General features: G+C 43.4%; 1 protein-coding gene across 5 annotated transcripts in view; it reads left to right on the top strand.

Annotated features, from left to right (window-relative positions):
- Positions 1 to 21,011, top strand: part of pcbp3 (poly(rC) binding protein 3) — a 155,499-nt gene extending 134,488 nt beyond the window's left edge. For all 5 annotated transcript variants that reach the window (XM_039015109.1, XM_039015108.1, XM_039015106.1 and 2 more), the window contains 3 exons: positions 17,694 to 17,746; positions 18,146 to 18,315; positions 19,694 to 21,011. In XM_039015109.1, the coding sequence (XP_038871037.1) occupies positions 17,694 to 17,746; positions 18,146 to 18,315; positions 19,694 to 19,748 (278 nt within the window). In that variant the 3' untranslated portion in view covers positions 19,749 to 21,011. The remainder of the gene's footprint in view (positions 1 to 17,693; positions 17,747 to 18,145; positions 18,316 to 19,693) is intronic.
- Positions 21,012 to 21,382: the final 371 nt, after the last annotated feature.

Below are 21,382 nucleotides of genomic sequence, written 5' to 3'. Positions count from 1 at the left end.
CTGTCTTTGTGTTCTGCACCAGATAGGACTGTCTCGGTTTTCACATTTGTTATTTTGTATAGTGTTCACGTTATTGTCTCTTCTTTATTAAATCATGTTGAACACTAGCCACGCTGCATTTTGGTCCTCTCCTTCACCCCAGGAAGAAAGCCGTTACAACAACACAGAGTTACACATGGAGTAAACAATAAACAAGCCAATAACACAATTAACAAGTCAATGACACAGTAGAAAAAATAAAGTCTATATACAGTGTGTGCAAAAGGCATGAGGAGGTAGGCAATAAATAGGCCATAGGAGCGAATAATTACAATTTAGCAGATTAACACTGGAGTGATACATGAGCAGATGATGATGTGCAAGTAGAGATACTGGTGTGCAAAAGAGCAGAAAAGTAAATAAAATAAAAACAATATGGGGATGAGGTAGGTAGATTGGGTGGGCTATTTACAGATGGACTATGTACAGCTGCAGCGTTCGGTTAGCTGCTCAGATAGTTGATGTTTAAAGTTGGTGAGGGAAATAAAAGTCTCCAACTTCAGCGATTTTTGCAATTCGTTCCAGTCACTGGCAGCAGAGAACTGGAAGGAAAGGCGGCCAAATGAGATGTTGGCTTTGGGGATGATCAGTGAGATATACCTGCTGGAACGTGTGGGTGTTGTTATCGTGACCAGTGAACTGAGATAAAGCGGAGCTTTACCTAGCATAGACTTATAGATGACCTGGATCCAGTGGGTCTGGCGACAAATATGTAGCGAGGGCCAGCCGACTAGGGCATACAGGTCGCAGTGGTGGGTGGTAGACTGCATCCAGTTTGCTGAGTAGAGTGTTGGAAGCTATTTTGTAAATGACATCGCTGAAGTCGAGGATCGGTAGGATAGTCAGTTTTACTAGGGTAAGTTTGGCGGCATGAGTGAAGGAGGCTTTGTTGCGAAATAGAAAGCCGATTCTAGATTTGATTTTGGATTGGAGATGTTTAATATGAGTCTGGAAGGAGAGTTTACAGTCTAGCCAGACACCTAGGTATTTATAGTTGTCCACTTATTCTAGGTCAGAACCGTCCAGGGTGGTGATGCTAGCCGGGCGGGCGGGTGCGGGCAGCGAATGGTTGAGAAGCATGCATTTGGTTTTACTAGCGTTTAACCTCTAACGCCTACCAAACCCGGATCCGGGATCCCCCCCAACACAAAAGCTGACTAGCATAGCCTAGCCTAAAGTTACAGGGATATCATAAAAAAAAATGTTCATGAAATCACAAGTCCAAGACACCAAATGAAAGATACAGATCTTGTGATTCAAGCCATCATCTCTGATTTGTAAAATGTTTTACAGGGAAGACACAATATGTAAATCTATTAGCTAACCACTGTTAGCAAAAGACAACCATTTTCTTACTCCACCATTTTCTTACTGCATCAGTAGCTATCACCAATTCGGCCAAATAAAGATATTGATAGCCACTAACCAAGAAAAAACCTCATCAGATGACAGTCTGATAACATATTTATTGTATAGGATAGGTTTTGTTAGAAAAATGTGCATATTTCAGGTATAAATCATAGTTTACAATTGCACCCACCATCACAACTCGACTAGAAAAAATACAGAGAGCAACGTGTATTCCCTAATTACTAATCATAAAACATTTCTTAAAAATACACAGCGTACACTAATTGAAAGACACAGATCCTGTGAATCCAGACAATATTTCAGATTTTCTAAGTGTCTTACAGCGAAAACACAATAAATCGTTATATTACCATAGCACATGTGCAAACATTACCCCAGCATTGATTCACGGCAAAGAGAGCGATAACGTTATCATCGCCAAAATATATTAATTTTTTCACTAACCTTCTCAGAATTCTTCAGATGACACTCCTGTAACATCATATTACAACATACATATAGAGTTTGTTCGAAAATGTGCATATTTAGCCACCAAAATCATGGTTAGACAATGAGAAAAGTAGGCAAGCTGGTCAGAAAATGTCGGGCGCCATATTAGACAGTGATCTAGTCTTATACATAAATACTCATAAACTTGACTAAAAAATACAGGGTGGACAGCGATTGATAGACAATTTAATTCTTAATGCAATCGCTGAATTACATTTTTTAAATTATCCTTACTTTTCAATACAGGTTGCGCCAAGCGAAGCTATACCAAACAAAATGGCGGCATAAGCGTTTAACATTTTTCGACAGAAACACGATTTATCATCATAAATTGTTCTTACTATGAGCTGTTCTTCCATCAGAATCTTGGGCAATGAATCCTTTCTCCGGTCTAATCGTCTTTTGGTCGAAAGATCTCCTCTTGTCCGGTCGAAATGGTCACTAACGTTCACCATGCACTCGAAAAGTGCCCAGCGCTTCAAAGTGTATTACACAGAAATGCCATAAAATCGCCCTAAACGGATATAAATTGCTATAAAACGGTTCAAATTAACTACCTTATGATGTTTTTAACACCTATAACGAGTAAAAACATGACCGGAGAAATATTACTGGCTAAACAACAGCTTGGAAGGAGGCAAGTCCGACGTCCTTCGTGCGTCAGGCGCAGGCAGCAAAAGCGAAAGCTACTTCCGGTATTTGGTGTTTTATACAGGCCCTGATTGCGCAATCGACTCCATTCAAAGCGTCACCACGTACTGACATCCAGAGGAAGACGTAGGCAGTGTCTGTTTCTCCATAGCATTTACAGGGACATTACAACCAACCTGGGAACAGGGGCCAAGATGTCTGAAATCTCACTCCCTGTCATGAAAAGTGCTGTAGAAGGAGTTCTGTTTCACTCAGAGACAAAATTCCAACGGCTATAGAAACTAGAGAGTGTTTTCTATCCAATAATAATAATAATATGCATATTGTACGAGCAAGAATTGAGTAGGAAGCCGTTTAATCTGGAGCCCGATTTATGCTAAGTCGAAACAGCACCCCCTATATTCGCAAGAAGTTAAGAGCAGTTGGAGGCCACGGAAGGAGTGTTGTATGGCATTGAAGCTCGTTTGGAGGTTAGTTAGCACAGTGTCCAAGGAAGGGCCAGAAGTATACAGAATGGTGTTGTCTGCGTAGAGGTGGATCAGGGAATCGCCCGCAGCAAGAATGACTTCATTGATATATACATAGAAAAGAGTCAGCCCGAGAATTGAACCCTGTGGTACCCCCATAGAGACTGCCAGAGGTCCGGACAACATGCCCTCCGATTTGACACACTGAACTCTGTCTGCAAAGTAGTTGGTGAACCAGGCGAGGCAGTCATTAGAAAAACCAAGGCTATTGAGTCTGCCGATAAGAATATGGTGATTGACAGAGTCGAAAGCCTTGGCCAGGTCGATGAAGACGGCTGCACAGTACTGTCTTTTATCGATGGCAGTCATGATATCGTTTAGTACCTTGAGCATGGCTGAGGTGCACCCGTGACCGCCTCGGAAGCCGGATTGCACAGCGGAGAAGGTACGGTGGGATTCGAAATGGTCAGTGATCTGTTTATTAACTTGGCTTTCGAATACTTTAGATAAGCAGGGCAGGATGGATATAGGTCTGTAACACTTTGGGTCTAGGGTGTCACCCCCTTTGAAGAGGGGGATGACCGCGGCAGCTTTCCAATCTTTAGGGATCTCGGACGATACGAAAGAGAGGTTGAACAGGCTGGTAATAGGGGTTGCAACAATGGCGGCGCATAGTTTTAGAAAGAGAGGGTCCAGATTGTCTAGCCCAGCTGATTTGTACAGGTCCAGGTTTTGCAGCTCTTTCAGAACATCTCCTGTCTGGATTTGGGTGAAGGAGAAGCTGGGGAGGCTTGGGCGAGTAGCTGCGGGGGAGGCGGAGCTGTTGGCCGGGGTTGGAGTAGCCAGATGGAAGGCATGGCCAGCCGTTTGAAAAATGCTTATTGAAATTTTCGATTATCATGGATTTATCAGTGGTGACCGTATTACCTAGCCTCAGTGCAGTGGGCAGCTGGGAGGAGGTGCTCTTGTTCTCCATGGACTTTACAGTGTCCCAAAACGTTTTGGAGCTAGAGCTACAGGATGCGAATTTCTGCTTGAAAAAGCTAGCCTTTGCTTTCCTGACTGACTGCGTGTATTGGTTCCTGACTTCCCTGAACAGTTGCATATCGTGGGGACTATTCGATGCTATTGCCGTCCGCCACAGGATGTTTTTGTGCTGGTCAAGGGCAGTCAGGTCTGGAGTGAACCAAGGGCTATATCTGTTCTTTGTTCTGCATTTTATGAACGGGGCATGCTTATCTAAGATGGTGAGGAAATTACTTTTAAAGAATGACCAGGCATCCTCGACTGACGGGATGAGGTCGATATCCTTCCAGGATACCCGGGCCAGGTTGATTAGAAAGGCCTGCTCGCAGAATTGTTTTAGAGAGCGTTTGACAGTGATGAGGGGTGGTCGTTTGACCGCGGACCCATAGCGGATACAGGCAATGAGGCAGTGATCGCTGAGATCCTGATTGAAAACAGCGGAGGTGTATTTGGAGGGCAAGTTGGTCAGGATAATGTCTATGATGGTACCCATGTTTACAGATTTAGGGTTGTACCTGGTGGGTTCCTTGATGATTTGTGTGAGATTGAGGGCATCTAGCTTAGATTGTAGGACTGCCGGGGTGTTAATCATATCCCAGTTTAGGTCACCTAACAGAACAAACTCTGAAGCTAGATGGGGGGCGATCAATTCACAAATGGTGTCCAGGGCACAGCTGGGAGCGGAGGGGGGTCGATAGCAGGCGGCAGCAGCGAGAGACTTATTTCTGGAGAGGTTCATTTTTAAAAGTAGAAGTTCAAACTGTTTGGGTAAAGACCTGGAAAGTATGACAGAACTGTGCAAGCTATCTCTGCAGTAGTTTGCAACTCCTCCCACTTTGGCAGTTCTATCTTGACGGAAAATGTTCTAGCTGGGTATGGAAATCTCAGAATTGTTGGCGGCCTTCCTTAGCCAGGATTCAGACATGGCAAGGACATCAGGGATGGCGGAGTGTGCTAAAGCAGTGAGTAAAACAAACTTAGGGAGGAGGCTTCTGATGTTGACATGCATGAAACCAATGTTTTTTCTATCACAGAAGTCAACAAATGAGGGTGCCTGGGGACACGCAGGGCCTGGGTTTACCTCCACATCACCCGAGGAACAGAGGAGGAGTAGGATGAGGGTACGGTTGAAGGCTATCAAAACTGGTCGCCTAGAGCATTGGGGACAAAGAATAAAAGGAGCAGATTGCTGGGCGTGGTAGAATAGATTCAGGGCATAATGTGCAGACAGGGGTATGGTGGGGTGCGTATGGTGGGGTGTGGGTACAGCTGAGGTAAGCCCAGGCACTGAGTGATGATAAGAGAGGTTGTATCTCTGGATAAGTTGGTTATAATGGGTGAGGTCACCGCATGAGTGGGAGGTGGGACAAAGGAGGTATCAGAGGTATAATGAGTGGAACTAGGGGCTCCATTGTAAACTAAAACAATGATAACTAACCTAAACAACAGTATACAAGGCATATTGACATATGAGAGAGACATACCACAAGGCATAAAGTAATCACAGGTGTTGATTTGGAGAGCTAGCTAAGACAACAACGGGTGAGACAACAACAGCTAATCAGCTAAGACAACAACAGTAATGAGGTGCAAGCAGACGCTGCACTTGGCACATTTATAAAATTGCTTATTCCAGTTACTAATTCGCATGCACCCATTTAGAAAATGACTGTAAAAACTGTTAAATCCCTGTGGATTGATGAGGAATTAAAAACATGTATGGTTGGCATTGGTATTTTATTATGGATCCCCATTAGCTGTTGCAAAAGCAGCAGCTACTCTTCCTGGGGTCCACACAAAACTTGTAACATGACATAATACAGAACATTTAATAGAAAAGAACAGCTCAAGGACAGAACTACATCAATTAAAAAATACATTTAAAAAAGGCACACGTTGCCTACATATCAATACCAATACATACACACAAACTGTCTAGGTCAAATAGGGGAGAAGCGTTGTGCCGTGAGGTGTTGCTTTATCTGTTTTTTGAAACCAGGACTGCTGTTCATTTGAGCAATATGAGATGGAACGGAGTTCCATGCAATAATAGCTCTATATAATACTGTGCGCTTTCTTGAATTTGTTCTGGATTTGGGGACTGTGAAAAGACCCCTGGTGGCATGTGTGGTGTGGAAAGTGTGTGTGTCAGAGCTGTGTGTAAGTTGATGATGCAAATAATTTGTGACTTTCAACACATTAATGTTTCTTATAAAGAGAAGTGATGCAGTCAGTCTCTCCTCATCTCTTAGCCAAGAGAGACTGGCATGCATAGTATTTATATCAGCCCTCTGATTACAATGAAAAGCAAGACGTGCCACTCTGTTCAGGGCCAGCTGCAGCTTAACTACGTCTTTCCTTGCAGCACTCGACCACACATCTGAACAATAATCAAGATAAGACAAAACTAGAGCAGGAGGGATGAGGCAAAAAGAAGAGCAAATAAGTGTGTACTGCAAATTGACAAATCATGTGATTAAACTGAATAAAAAGAAGAAGAAACTATACTATGAAACTTTATAAATGATTTAAAGAATGATAGTAAAAAGCTTTGGGGCACCTTAAATGAAATTTTGGGCAAAAAGGTCAACTCAGCTCCATCATTCATTGAATCAGATGGCTCATTCATCACAAAACCCGGAGATTACGCCAAGTACTTCAATGATTTTTTCATTGGCAAGATTAGCAAATTTAGGCATGACATGCCAGCAACAAATGCTGACACTGCACATCCAAGTATAACTCATCAAATTATGAAAGACAAGCATTATAATTTTAAATTCCGTAAAGTGTGTCTGGAAAAGGTGAAAAAAAGACTGTGTCTACAACAATGACAAGCCCCTGGGGTCTGATAACTTGGATGGAAAATTCCTGAGGATAATAGCGGATGATATTGCCTTTCCTTTTTGCCATATCTTCAGTCTAAGCCTACTAGATAGTGTGTGCACTCAGGCCTGGAGTGAAGAAAAAGTAATTCCGCTACCCAAGAATAGTAAAACCCCCTTTACTGGCTCAGCCTGTTACCAACCCTTAGTAAACTTTTGAAAAAATACTGTTTGACCAGATACAATGCTATTTTACTGTAAGCAAATTGACAACATACTAACAGAACACTTGTAGGTAATGCCTGCTATATTGTGTGTAAAGAGTTACCTGTCTAACAGAAGACAGAGTGTGTTCTTTAATGGAAGCCTCTCCAACATAGTCCAGGTAGAAGTCCCCAGGGCAGCTGTCTAGGCCCCTTACTTTTCTCAATCTTTAATAATAACATGCCACTGGCTTTGAGTAAAGCCAGCACTGCTCTGCCTTTTTAACAACACTATCAACAAGACAGGTCCTATAGGCCCTAGTTTGTCTCACCTGGACTACTGTTCACTCTGGTGGTCAGGTGCCACAAAGAGGAACCTCGGAAAATTACAATTGGCTCAAAACAAGGCAGCATGGAGATATTGACTTCATCATTACCCAACAACACGTGCCACCAAAGGTCTCTTCACAATCCCCAAGTCAAGAACAGACTATGGGAGACGCACAATAATACATAGAGCCATGGCTACATGGAACTCTATTACACATCAAGTAACTGATGCAAGCAGTAGAATCAGATAAAAAAAAGATAAAAAATATACCTTATGGAATAGCAGGGAGTGTGATAAGACACGCACTCTACACACACGTACACATGGATTTTGTATTGTAGATATGTGGTAGTAGAGTAGTGGCCTGAGGTCACAAACTTTGTGTTGTGAAAAGTGTTATGAAATGTATTGTCATGTAATATTCTAAACTGTATTTAACTGCCTTAATGTTTCTAGACCACAGGAAGAGTAGCCGGAGAGGATGGCTGACGTTTTACATGCTCCTAACCAACTGTGCTATGTTGTTAGTTTTTTGTTGTTGTTTGCAACAAATTTTTTAACTAATTATGTACATAATGTGGCTGCTACCGTCTCTTGTGACCGAAAATAACTTCTCGACATCAGAACAGCGATTACTCATCTCGAACTGGAAGAAGCTTTTTCCTTTAACGAGTCTGACGAGAAGGATATACTGTTTTTCCGGGAACAGGCCCAAATCCCCGTCATTCGGGCTGCTTTCTGAGAATTTGTGGGTGAGGGAGTAAACTCCCACTGCTATCTGTTATATTGGCCAACGTGCAATCATTGGAAAATCAAGATTATCCTACCAACAGGACATTAAAAACTGTAATATCTTATGTTTCACCGAGTCGTGGCTGAACGACGACATCGATTAAATAGAGCTGGCGGGATTTTCTATGCACCTGCCAAACAGAGAAGCTACGTCTGGTAAGACGAGGGATGGGGGTGTATGTCTATTTGTCAATAACAGCTGGTGTGCGATGTTTAATATTAAAGAAGTCTCGAGGTATTGCTCGCCTGAGGTTGAGTATCTTATGATAAGCTGTAGACCAAGCTGTCTACCAAGAGAGTTCTCAACTATATTATTCGTAGCCGTCTATTTACCACCACAAACTGATGCTGGCACTAAGACTGCACTCAACCAACTCTATAAGGCTAGGGACATTAATGCAGGCAAACTTAAATCCATTTTTCCTCATTTCTACCAGTATGTCAAATGTGCAACCAGAGGGAAAATAACTCTCGACAACCTTTTCTCCACAAACAGAGATGCATACAAAGCTCTCCCCCGCCCTCCATTTGGCAAATCTGACCATAATTATATCCTCATGATTCCTGCATACAAGAAAAAACTAAAGTAGGAAGTACCAGTGACTCGCTCTATACGGAAGTGGTCAGATCAGATCAGATAAAATAAAATTGTATTAATCACATGCGCCGAAAACAACCTTACAGTGAAATGCTTACTTACGAGCCCCTAACCGACAGTGCAGTTTAAAAAAATATGAATAAGAATAAGAGATAAAAGTAAGTAATTAAAGAGGAGCAGTAAAAAATAAGAATATATACAGGCGGGTGCCGGTACAGAGCCAATGTGCGGGGGCACCGGATTGTTGAGGTAGTATGTACATGTAAGTAGAGTTAATTAAAGTGACTATGCATAGATGACAACAGATAGTGGCAGTGGTGTGGAGAGGGGAGGGCAATGTGAATAGTCTGGGTAGCCATTTGACTAGATGTTCAGGAGTCTTATGGCTTGGGGGTAGAAGCTGTTTAGAAGCCTCTTGGAGATATACTTGGCGCCCTGGCACCGCTTGCCATGTGGTAGCAGAGAGAACAGTCTATGACTAGGGTGGCTGGAGTCTTTGACAATTTTTAGGGCCTTCCTCTGACACCGACTGGTATAGAGGTCCTGGATGGCAGGAAGCTTGGCCCGAGTGATATACTGGGCCATTCGCACGACCCTTGTAGTGCCTTGTGGTCGGAGGCCGAGCAGTTGCCATAACAGGCAGTGATGCAACCAGTCAGGTTTCTCTCGATTGTGCAGCTGTAGAACCGTTTGAGGATCTCAGGACCCATGCCAAATCTTTTCAGTCTCCTGAGAGGGAATATGTTTTGTCGTGCCCGCTTCTCAACTGTCATGGTGTGCTTGGACCATGTTGGCTTGTTGGTGATGTGGACACCAAGGAACTTGAAGCCTGCAACCTGCTCCACTGTAGCCCCTTCGATGAGAATGGGGGCCTGCTCGGTCCTCTTTTTCCTGTAGTCCACAATCATCTCCTTTGTCTTGATCACGTTCAGTGAGAGGTTGTTGTCCTGGCACCACACGGCCAGGTCTCTGACCTCCTCCCTATAGGCTGTCTTGTTGTTGTCGGTGATCAGGCCTACCACTGTTAAGTCATCAGCAAATTTAATGATGGTGTTGGAGTCGTGCCTGGCTGTGCAGTCATGAGTGAACAGGGAGTACAGGAGGAGGCTGAGCACGCACCCTTGCGGGGCACCTGTGTTGATTTTTCAATGCCAATACCGATATCGATTATTGGAGGACCAAAAAAAGCCGATACCGATTATTCGGCCAATTTTTATTTATTTATTTGTAGTAATGACAATTACAACAATACTGAATAAACACTTATTTTAACTTAATATAATACATCAATAAAAATATATTTAGCCTCAAATAATGCAAAAACAAAGTGTTGGAGAAGAAAGTAAAAGTGCAATATGTGCCATGTAAAAAAGCTAACGTTTAAGTTCCTTGCTCAGAACATGAGAACATATGAAAGCTGGTGATTCCTTTTAACATGAGACTTCAATATTCCAAGGTAAGTGTCACGTTCGTCATAATGATGAGACCAAGGCGCAGCGTGAGTAGAGTTCCACATAATTTTAATCAACTGAAACTCACCTAACAAACAACCAAACAAAACGTGAAGCTACTGACGTGCACTAAGGCAACTATACATAGACAAGATCCCACCACACAAATGAGGAAAAATGGCTACCTAAATATGATCCCCAATCAGAGACAACGATAAACAGCTGTCTCTGATTGGGAACCATATCAGGCCAACATAGACATACAAAAACCCCTAGACATACAAAACCCTAGACATAGAAAAACTAGAGTACCCACCCTAGTCACACCCTGACCTAACCAAAATATATAGAAAAACAGATATCTAAGGTCAGGGCATGACAGTAAGAGGTTTTAGGTTGTAGTTAATATAGTATTTATAGGACTATTTCTCTCTATATCATTTGTATTCCATATACCTTTGACTATTGGATGTTCTTATAGGCACTTTAGTATTGCCAGTGTAACAGTATAGCTTCCGTCCCTCTCCTTGCTCCTACCTGGGCTCGAACGAGGAACACATCCACAACAGCCACCCTCGAAGCAGCGTTACCCATGCAGAGCAAGGGGAACAACTACTCCAAGTCTCAGAGTGAGTGACGTTTGAAACGCTATTAGCGAGCACCCCGCTAACTAGCTAGCCATTTCACATCGGTTACACCAGCCTAATCTCGGGAGTTGATAGGCTTGAAGTCATAAACAGCGCAATGCTTGAAGCACAGTGAAGAGCTGCTGGCAAAACGCACGAAAGTGCTGTTTGAATGAATGCTTACGAGCCTGCTGCTGCCTACCATCGCTCAGTCAGACTGCTCTATCAAATATCAAATCATAGACTTAATTATAACATAATAACACACAGAAATACGAGCCTTTGGTCATTAATATGGTCGAATCCGGAAACGATCATTTCGAAAACAAAATGTTTATTATTATCGCATATACCCTGACTCTGCGTGCAATGAACGCAAGAGAAGTGACACAATTTCACCTGGTTAATATTGTCTGCTAACCTGGCTTTCTTTTAGCTAAATATGCAGGTTTAAAATATATATACTTCTGTGTATTGATTTTAAGAAAGGCATTGATGTTTATGGTTAGGTACACGTTGGAGTAACGACAGTCCTTTTTCCGCGAATGCGCACCGCATCGATTATATGCAACGCAGGACACGCTAGATAAACTAGTAATATCATCAACCATGTGTAGTTAACTTGTGATTATGATTGATTGACTGATTGTTTTTTCTAAGATAAGTTTAATGCTAGCTAGCAACTTACCTTGGCTTCTTACTACATTCGCGTAACAGGCAGGCTCCTCGTGGAGTGCAATGAGAGGCAGGTGGTTAGAGCGTTGGACTAGTTAACTGTAAGGTTGCAAGATTGAATCCCCGAGCTGACAAGGTAAAAATATTTCGTTCTGCCCCTGAACAAGGCAGTTAACCCACCGTTCCTAGGCCGTCATTGAAAATAAGAACGTGTTCTTAACTGACTTGCCTAGTTAAATAAAGGTGTAAAAATTCGGCCAAACCGGTGTCCAAAAATACCGATATCCGATTGTTATGAAAACTTGAAATCGGCCCTAATTAATCGGCCATTCCGAGTAATCGGTCGACCTCTATGACCTACCCTTACCACCTGGGGCGCCCGTCAGGAAGTCCAGGATCCAGTTGCAGAGGGAGGTGTTTAATCCCAGGGTCCATAGCTTATTTATGAGCTTTGAGGGCACTATGGCGTTGAACGCTGAGCTGTAGTCAATGAACAGCATTCTCACATTCTCTCAGGTGCTCCTTTTGTCCCGGTTGGAAAGGGCAGTGTGGAGTGCAATAGAGACTGCATCATCTGTGGCTCTGTTGGGGCGGTATGCAAATTGGAATTGGTCTAGGGTTTCTGGGATGATGGTGTTGATGTGAGCCATGACCAGCCGTTCAAAGCACTTCATGGCTGCAGACGTGAGTGCTATGGGTTGGTAGTCATTTAGGCCCGTTACCTTAGTGTTCTTGGGCACAGGTCTGCTTGAAACATGTTGGTATTACAGACTCAGTAAGGGAGAGGTTGAAAATGTCAGTGAAGAAACTTGCTAGTTGGTCAGCGCATGCTCGCAGTACACATCCTGGTAATCCGTCTGTCCCTGCGGACAGAATGTTGACCTGTTTAAAGGTCTTACTCACATCGGCTGCAGAGAGCGTGACACACAGTCTTCCGGTACAGCTGATGCTCTCATGCATGTTTCAGTGTTATTTGCCTCGAAACGAGCATGGAAGTAGTTTAGCTTGTCCGGTAGGCTCGTGTCACTGGGCAGCTCCCGGCTGTGCTTCCTTTTGTAGTCTGTAATGGTTTGCAGGCTCTTCCACATCTGACGAGCGTCAGAGCAGGTGTAGTTTGACTCGATCTTAGTCCTGTATTGAAGCTTTGCCTGTTTGATGGTTCGTCGGAGGACATAGTGGTATTTTTTATTAGCTTCCGGGTTAGAGTCCCGCTCCTTAAAAGCAGCAGCTCTAGCCTTTAGCTCAATGCGGATGCTGCCTGTAATCCATGGTTTCTGGTTGGGGTATGTACGTACGGTCACTGTGGGGACAACGTCATCGATGCAGTTATTGATGAAGCCAATGACAGATGTGGTTTACTCCTCAATGCCTCAATGCCATTGGAGGAATCCCGGAACATATTCCAGTCTGTGCTAGCAAAACAGTCCTGTAGCTTAGCATCTGCTTCATCTGACCACTTTTTAATGATCAAGTGTCTGGTGCTTCCTGCTTTAATTTTTGCTTGTAAGCAGGAATCAGGAGATAGAATTATGGTCAGATTTGCCAAATGGAGGGCGAGAGAGAGCTTTGTATGTATCTCTGTGTGTGGAGTATAGGTGGTCCAGAGTTCTTTTCCCTCTGTTTGCACATTTAACATGTGGATAGAAAATAGATAAAACTGATTTAATTTTCCCTGCATTAAAGTTCCCCCGCTACTAGCAGCGCCGCCTCTGGGTGAGCGTTTTCTTGTGTGCTTATGGCGGAATACAGCTCATTCAATGCTGTCTTAGTGCCAGCCTCTGACTGTGGTGGTATGTAAAACAGCTACAAGGAATATAGATGAAAACTCTCTCGGTAGGTTATGTGGTCTGCAGCATATCACGAGAAACTCTACCTCAGGTGAGCAATAGCTCGAGACTTCCTTAGATATCGTGTACCATCTGTTGTTTACAAAAATACATAGACCACCGCCCCTTGTCTTACCAGACGCCACTGTTCTATCCTGCCGGTACATCGTCTAACCAGCCAGCTGTATGTTGATATTGTCGTCGTTCAGCCATGACTCCGTGAAGCATAAGATGTTACAGTTTTAAATGTCCCATTGGTAGTTAATCTTCCCAATAACTCTTCCATTTTATTGTCCAAAGGTTGCATGTTTGCGAGCAGAATTGAGAGGAGTGGGGATTTATTTGATCGCTTCCTACTCCTCAGAAGGCAGCCCGCCCTCCAGCCTTTCTTTCTCCGTCTCCTCTTCACGCAGATCACTGGGGTCGGGGCCTGTTCCCGAGGGAGCCGTATTTCCTCTGCCTCGGGCTTGTCAGAGTCATGAAAGAAGAAAAAGGATTCTGCTAGTCTGTGGCGAATAATCGCAGTCCTGATGTCTAGAAGTGTATTTTCGGTCATAAGAGACGGTAGTGGCAACATTATGTACAAAAATAGTACATAAATAAGTTACAAACAAACATACAAAAAAACACAATCGGTTGGGGGCACGTAAAACGTAAAACACCATTTTAGATTCATGGATGCTATGCTACAGGACTGTTTTGCTAGCACAGACTGGAATATGTTCTGGGATTCATCCAATGGTATTGAGGAGTATACCCCCTCAGTCATTGGCTTCATCAATAAGTGCATCGATGACATCGTCCCCACAGTTCCCGTACGTATATATCCCAACCAGAAGCCATGGATTACAGGCAACATCCGCATCGAGCTAAAGGCTAGAGCTGCCGCTTTCAAAGAGCGGGACACTAATCCGGACGCTTATAAGAAATCCCGCTATGCCCTCAGACGAACCATTAAACAAGCAAAGCGTCAATACAGGATTAAGATTGAATCCTACACACCGGCTCTAACGCTCATCGGATGTGGCAGGGCTTGAAAACTATTACGGACTACAAAGGGAAAACCAGAAGCAAGCTGCCCAGTGACGCGAGCCTGCCAGACAAGCTAAATGCATTTTATGCTCGCTTTGAGGCAAGCAACACTGAGGCATGCATGAGAGCACCAGCTGTTCTGGATGACTGTGTGATTACGCTCTCGGTAGCCGATGTGAGCAAGACCTTTAAACAGGTCAACATTCACAAAGCCGTGGGGCCAGACGGATTACCAGGATGTGTACTCAAAGCATGCACAGACCAACTGGCAAGGGTCTTCACTGACATTTTCAACCTCTCCCTGAGTCTGTAATACCGACATGTTTCAAGCAGACCACCATAGTCCCTGTTCCCAAGGAAGCGAAGGTAACCTGCCTAAATGATTACTGTCCCGTAGCACTCACGTCTGTAGACATGAAGTTCTTTGAAATGCTGGTCATAGCTCACATAAACAGCATCCTCCCGGATACCGTAGACCCACTCCAATTCGCATACTGCCCCAACCGATTCACAGATGAAGCAATCTCAATCCCACTCCACACTGCCCTTTCCTCCCTTGACAAAAGGAACACCTATGTGAGGATGCTGTTCATTGGCTACAGTGCCCACGAAGCTCATCACTAAGCTAAGGACCCTGGGACTAAAGACTTGCTTCTGCAACTGGATCCTGTACTTCCTGACGGGCTGCCCCCATGTGGTAAGGGTAGGCAACAAAATGTCTGTCCCGCTGATCCTCAACACTGGGCCCGCTCAGGGGTGTGTACTCAGTCCCCTACTGTACTCCCTGTTCACTCACAACTGCGTGGCCAAACACAACTCCAACACCATCATTTAGTTTGCTGACGACACAACAGTGGTAGGCCTGATCACCGACAACAATGAGACAACCTATAGCGAGGTGATCAGAGATCTGGCAGTGTGGTGCCAAGACAAAGGAGCTGATCGTGGACTACAGGAAAAGGCTGGCTGAATAGGCCCCTATTAATTAACATCTCTGGAGCTGTAGTGGAGTGGGTCGAGACTTTCAAGTTCCTTGGTGTCCACATCACCAACAAACTATCATGGTCCAAACACACCAAGACAGTCGTGAAGAGGGCACGACAACACCTTTTCCACCTCAGGAGACTGAAAAGATTTGGCATGGGTCCACACATCCTCAAAAGTTCTACAGCTGCACCATCAAGAGCATCCTGACCGGTTGCATCACTGCCTGGTATGGCAACTGCTCGGCCTCCGACCGCAAGGCACTACAGAGGGTAGTGCGAATGGCCCAGTACATCACTGGGGCCAAGCTTCCTGCCATCCATGACCTCTATACCAGGCGTGTCAGAGGAAGGCCCTAAAAATTGTCAAAGACTCCAGTCACCCAAGTCATAGACTGTTATCTCTGCTACCACGCGGCAAGCAGTACCAGAGCGCCAAGTGTAGGACCAAAAGGCTCCTTAACAGCATCTACCCCCAAGCCATAAGACTGCTGAACAATTAATCAATTGACACCCCCCTCCATTTGTTGTGTACGCTGCTGCTACTTGCTGTTTATTATCACTTCACCCTAACTACGTGTACAAATTTCCTCGACAAACCTGAACCCCCGCACATTGACTCGGTATATAGCCTCGTAATTGTCATTTTATTATGTTACTTTTTATTATTTTTTACTTTCGTTTTTTTGGTAAATATTTTCTTAACTCTTCTTGATCTGCACTCTTGGTTAAGTGCTTGTAAGTAAGCATTTCACGGTAAGGTCTACACTTGTTGTATTCGGAGCATGTGACAAATAAAGTTTGACTTGATTTGCTGCCTTGGCAGCAGCTAATGTGGATCCTTAATAAATACAAATACAAGCTCACAGAACAGGACTGGCGAGTGTTGAAGCGCATAGCACATAAAAATCGCCTCTACTCGATTGCAACACTCACTACCGAGTTCCAAACTGCTCTGGAAGCAATGGCAGCACAAGAACTGTTCGTCGGGAGCTTCATGAAATGGGTTTCCATGGCCGAGAAGCCGAACACAAGCCTAAGATCACAATGTGCAATGCCAAGACTTCGGCTGGTGTGGTGTAAAGCTTGCCGCCATTGGACTCAGGAGCTGTGGAAACGCATTCTCTGGAGTGATGAATCATGCTTCTCCATCTGGTAGTCCAACGGACGAATTTGGGTTTGGTGGATGCCAGGAGAACGCTACCTGCCGCAATGCATGGTACCAACTGTAAAGTTTGGTGTAGGAGGAAAAATGGTCGGGAGCTGTTTTTCATGGTTCGGGCTTGGCCCTTTAGTTCCATGGAAGGGACATTTTAATGCCACAGCATACAATGACATTATAAACGATTCTGTGCTTCCAACTTTGTGGCAACAGCTTGGGGAAGGCCCTTTCCTGTTTCACGGGGCATGACATTGCCCCCGTGCACAAAGTGAGGTCCATACAGAAATGGTTTGTCGAGATCGGTGTGGAAGAACGTGACTGGCCTGCACAGAGCCCTGACCTGAACCCCATCGAATACCTTTGTGATGAATTGGAACACCGACCCAGGCCTAATCGCCCAACATCAGTGACAGACCTCACTAATGCTCTGGTGGCTGAATGGAAGCAAGATCACAGCAATGTTCCAACATCTAGTGGAAAGCCTTCCCAGAAGAGTGGAGGTTGTTACAGCAGCAAAGGGGCGACCAACTCCAAATTAATGCCCATGATTTTGGAATGAGATGTTCAACGAGCAGGTGTCCACATACTTTTGGTCATGTAGTGTATGTTTAAATTTGTATCCCCATGCCCACACAGTCTGACTGAGCATTTCAGTGGCTAAAGGAGGCCCAGGGAAATAGATTATAACAAGTTATAAAAAAATAATAATAATATGTGAACAAAGTGATGATTTAAACATTTAAATTAAAAAGGCAGCATAGGGGCTTTAAACAAAAAAAAATCCTGTTAGCAATTGTATTAGTATAAAATAAAATAAACATTTCCTGTTTATTTGAGAATACAATATAGCTCAGTATTTTTATTATTTATTTTATACAGTCTTTTTTGCTCATCTCTATCAAGGGTGGCAATAAATTTGGATCCCACTGTACATTAGAGTTAATGGGATCTCTATTATGTTGGATCTCACCCCAAGGGCACGGCTCTCATGTTGACTACTATGGTAACAAACCAAGGTCCTTGGTTCATTGATGCCTTAGGACTGCAATCCTGAGACCAAGGTCCTGACTCACAGCAAAGACATCCTCCAATTGATAAAAAATGCTATTCATGCCATGTTCTCTCCTTCCCTGTTTCCCAACACAGGTTTGGATACCAGCCCCCCGGCCAGTACTCATGAACTCACAATTCCAAATGATGTGAGTAAAGGACAACAGTAGGATAAACTACTAATGAACCGGTATCAGGGTCAAGTCATTTTAACTCTCCGCTCAGTAGATTAACAGTAATTCAAAGAACTTCCCCACAAGATAACTTTTACTGTGAAGATAAAATATTAGTTAACACATACATACACAGACTTAAAAATGCTGCCTTGTAACACCATCAACTTTCAATGACATGAAAAATACAATTTCTCAAATTACTTTAAATGATTTTCTTGTAGTTACTGTGTTTCAATGGAACTGACCCTGCAATGAGCCAATGATGTCGCACTGCTTTCATGATTGAGCTTTTTAAAGCTCAAATCAATGAAAGCCAGCCCAAGGCTTCTGTTCCAGGTTTCCCAGTTAAGAACCGCTGCCATTTCTTCCCAGCTAATAGGCTGCATAATCGGGCGCCAGGGAACCAAAATCAACGAGATCCGCCAGATGTCTGGGGCGCAGATCAAAATCGCTAACGCCATGGAGGGCTCGTCGGAGCGCCAGATCACCATCACGGGAACCCCCGCCAACATCAGCCTTGCCCAGTACCTCATCAACGCAAGGTAACCTCTTACCCACCGCCAACATCAGAGCGCTGACACTAATAATGCTAATGCAAGCAGTGTGCATTGTTAGCATGAGGCCGAATCAGTGACCTCCAGTACATTTCCGTGGGAAATGGTTGTCTGTGGAGGAGTCCCTTTGTACAAAGAAGTCTTTTGTCAAACGCCTCCACGGCTATTTCTGGCATCAATATGAGTCATATTGTGTGATGGCAGTTAGGTGGCAACAGACCTAACCCAATGACATGTTTTATTGAGATTAGTCAGCAATTGATTACATTTTGAAAATGTTGTGTCATTATTGATGAGGATTATATCATTATTATGATAGATCTTTCATGGCAGGCTGCTTTAGGTTAAGTGTCACTGCTCTGGCTAATGACTGAGCCCAGTAGAAAACACATCCACCATAACACAGGTAAGTAACACATAACTTAGGTAGTCTAGTGGTTAGGGCATTGGGCCAGTAACCGCAAAGGTTGCTGGATCGAATCCCTGAGCTGACAAAGTAAAAATATGTAGTTCTGCCCCTGAGCAAGGCAGTTAACTTACTGTTCCCCGGGTGCTGTGGATGTTGATTATGGCAGCCCCCCGCACCTCTCTGATTCAGAGGGGTTGGGTAAAATGCAGGAGACACATTTCAGTTGAGGGCATTCAGCTGTACAACTGACTAGGTATCCCCCTTCCTTCTCTGTACCAAGCTCTTTATTTATAGATACATCAAGTAGGCTAATACAGAGGATTCAGCCGGTGTGCGTCCCAAATGGCAGTCTGCTTCCTATATATTTAGGGAATAGGGTGCCATTTGGGACAGAGACTTTGTCTCAGCACAAAGTCCATTAACCTTTTAAATAGAAGGGAATCTGACCCTGGTGGTGGTTGGTAGCATCTACTCCTGTATTTTCCAGAGGCAGTATAGCCAGGAGCTGAGCAGTGTATTATACAATATTGAAGATCAAATTTGTATTTTTAAGTTCCCTTATGCTCTCCCCTCTCTCCTTCTTCTCAATGTCCTCTAAAACCACTCTCTCATTATCACAAAACAAAATAAAAAGCTTTTTCCCATAAAGTTTCAGAAATGTTCATATAACTTATCTTCAAAGTTGGGTCATGGTCATTAGAGCCCGGAGAACAAAGGCCAGGTAGTCTGTCCCTGTTTTAGTCCGTTTTCTTCCCTTGGAACCTAATGAACACAACCCTGAAACGAGACAGTGTCAGGGGTACAGTCCCAATCCATATGCTTCAATCCTGACTGATACACACAATTTACAACATGGGGGCTTTGTTTTCTGTGACTTCTTTCTTTTAGGGTTTGGTTTGCAGAGAAGCGGTTGGAAAGAGACTAATGGCTATTGCTTTCCCACAATTCCACTGACAGGTTCAGGGACGTGGCTGCCATGTGGAATGACCCGTCATCCATGACAACATCCTGAGGCCCAAATCTGGTTCCACTATGAAGAAGCTAACAGCAGCAACTGTCTCCCCAATAACCCCATGTATACTCCCACAGAACTTAATGGCTACCTGATTCCTTTAGCACTTGACACTTAAGCTTTAGCAGCTTTGAAGAGGCTAAAGAGGCTATTTGTAAAGCAAAGTGAAAAAATTTGACTTGAATTCTGTTCATGTAATGTAAAGAGTTACGTATAGTGTTTCAGCATGCCGAATGCTTAGGATAATTGTTACATTCTTTTTCTGTTTGCTAGGTCAGAGATAAGTTTGCAGATTCAATCTTGTAGTTAATTGTCAGGCAAGTAAAAACAGATAAAAAGTGAAAAACAAAAAAATATTGCTATTCAGATTGCTACTGAGCAATGCTATTGGCCATGAGTCTCGAGTGATGTGATGCGTTTGTGAAGAGGTATTGTTGCATCAAATTTGGAATGAAAAGGAAGTGCTTTTTATGTAAATAGTAAGGAGGTTTCGGAGGTTCTCCTTTTTGCAGGGAGACTTAAATTATTAAGTCAACAACTTTCATTGTGATAGAGGACTACGTTTGAACTCACACTATTCGTAGTTCAAGACACTTAGGTGCAGGTTTTTCAATTAGGGAAAATCCAGAATTAGCTGGAAAATTTGGATTGGTTTTTATCAAAGTGCATCATAAAATCCATATGCATGACCAAAAAACAATAGTAAATGTAACATTTACATTTTTGGGTAACTAAAAGCCAGAATTCTGCAGAGTTTCACTGTTGTGCGAAAGTGTCCAATCTCAGAATAGTTTTTTTCTCTCTTTTTCCTTCACCCTTCCCTTCTCCCCTCTTCCGTAACTATTCTAGGCTGACGTCTGAGGTCACTGGAATGTGAACACTAATTTCTACCCATCATTCTTCACTGCATCACACGACCCTTGTGCCAATGGCATTGCACGTTTATTTTTGTTCTCTGTATTTATCTGTCCTGCGCCTTTAAGTGATCCTAACTAATTTATTATATGTAAAGTAAACATGATACCCACACTGTTAACATGATTCTCCTCACCTGCCCTCAACCGACTATTCAAAGGACACTTTATTTTTTGGCATTATCATGTGTTTTACTGTGAATTCAGTTTATTTAATCATTTTAAAACACAGCTATCGTGTCTATGCTCATGATATATGCAGGGTTCGAGAGAGACTAACCATCCCAGAATTGTCCCGAAGTGCAATTTCAAACGCCCCAAAAATAAAATAAACTGTCCCAAATTAAAACACGTGTTTGTTTTTAATGTTTTGATTTGCTAACATGGGTCTAGGACCAAGGTAATTCACAATGCTTTTACATAGCAATGTTTTGGGTGATATGTGCACAGTAAATCTTGCTGGGGCAAACTACAATTTTTTATTCAGATGCATGTCAGCAAAGCCACTACACAACATAACACTAAACAAAACATTACTTGCACTATAGGGTGACAAACTGTGCCCACAAACTGTCAGGGCCTACATAAAGCTGTCTCAACAGCAGAGCTTTCTTTTCAGCACCATGGAGTGAATCCTTACCACCGCTACACCTGGTTATCAGAGGAGCCTTGTCTGGCAGCGAAACAGTTAATTCAGCCTCATTTACTGCTTAAAAAAAA

Source organism: Salvelinus namaycush, chromosome 19, assembly GCF_016432855.1.
Source record: "Salvelinus namaycush isolate Seneca chromosome 19, SaNama_1.0, whole genome shotgun sequence".
Lineage (NCBI taxonomy): Eukaryota > Metazoa > Chordata > Actinopteri > Salmoniformes > Salmonidae > Salvelinus > Salvelinus namaycush.
The sequence above is the reverse complement of the archived record's forward strand: the minus strand, read 5'-3'. Positions and strand labels throughout refer to the sequence as shown.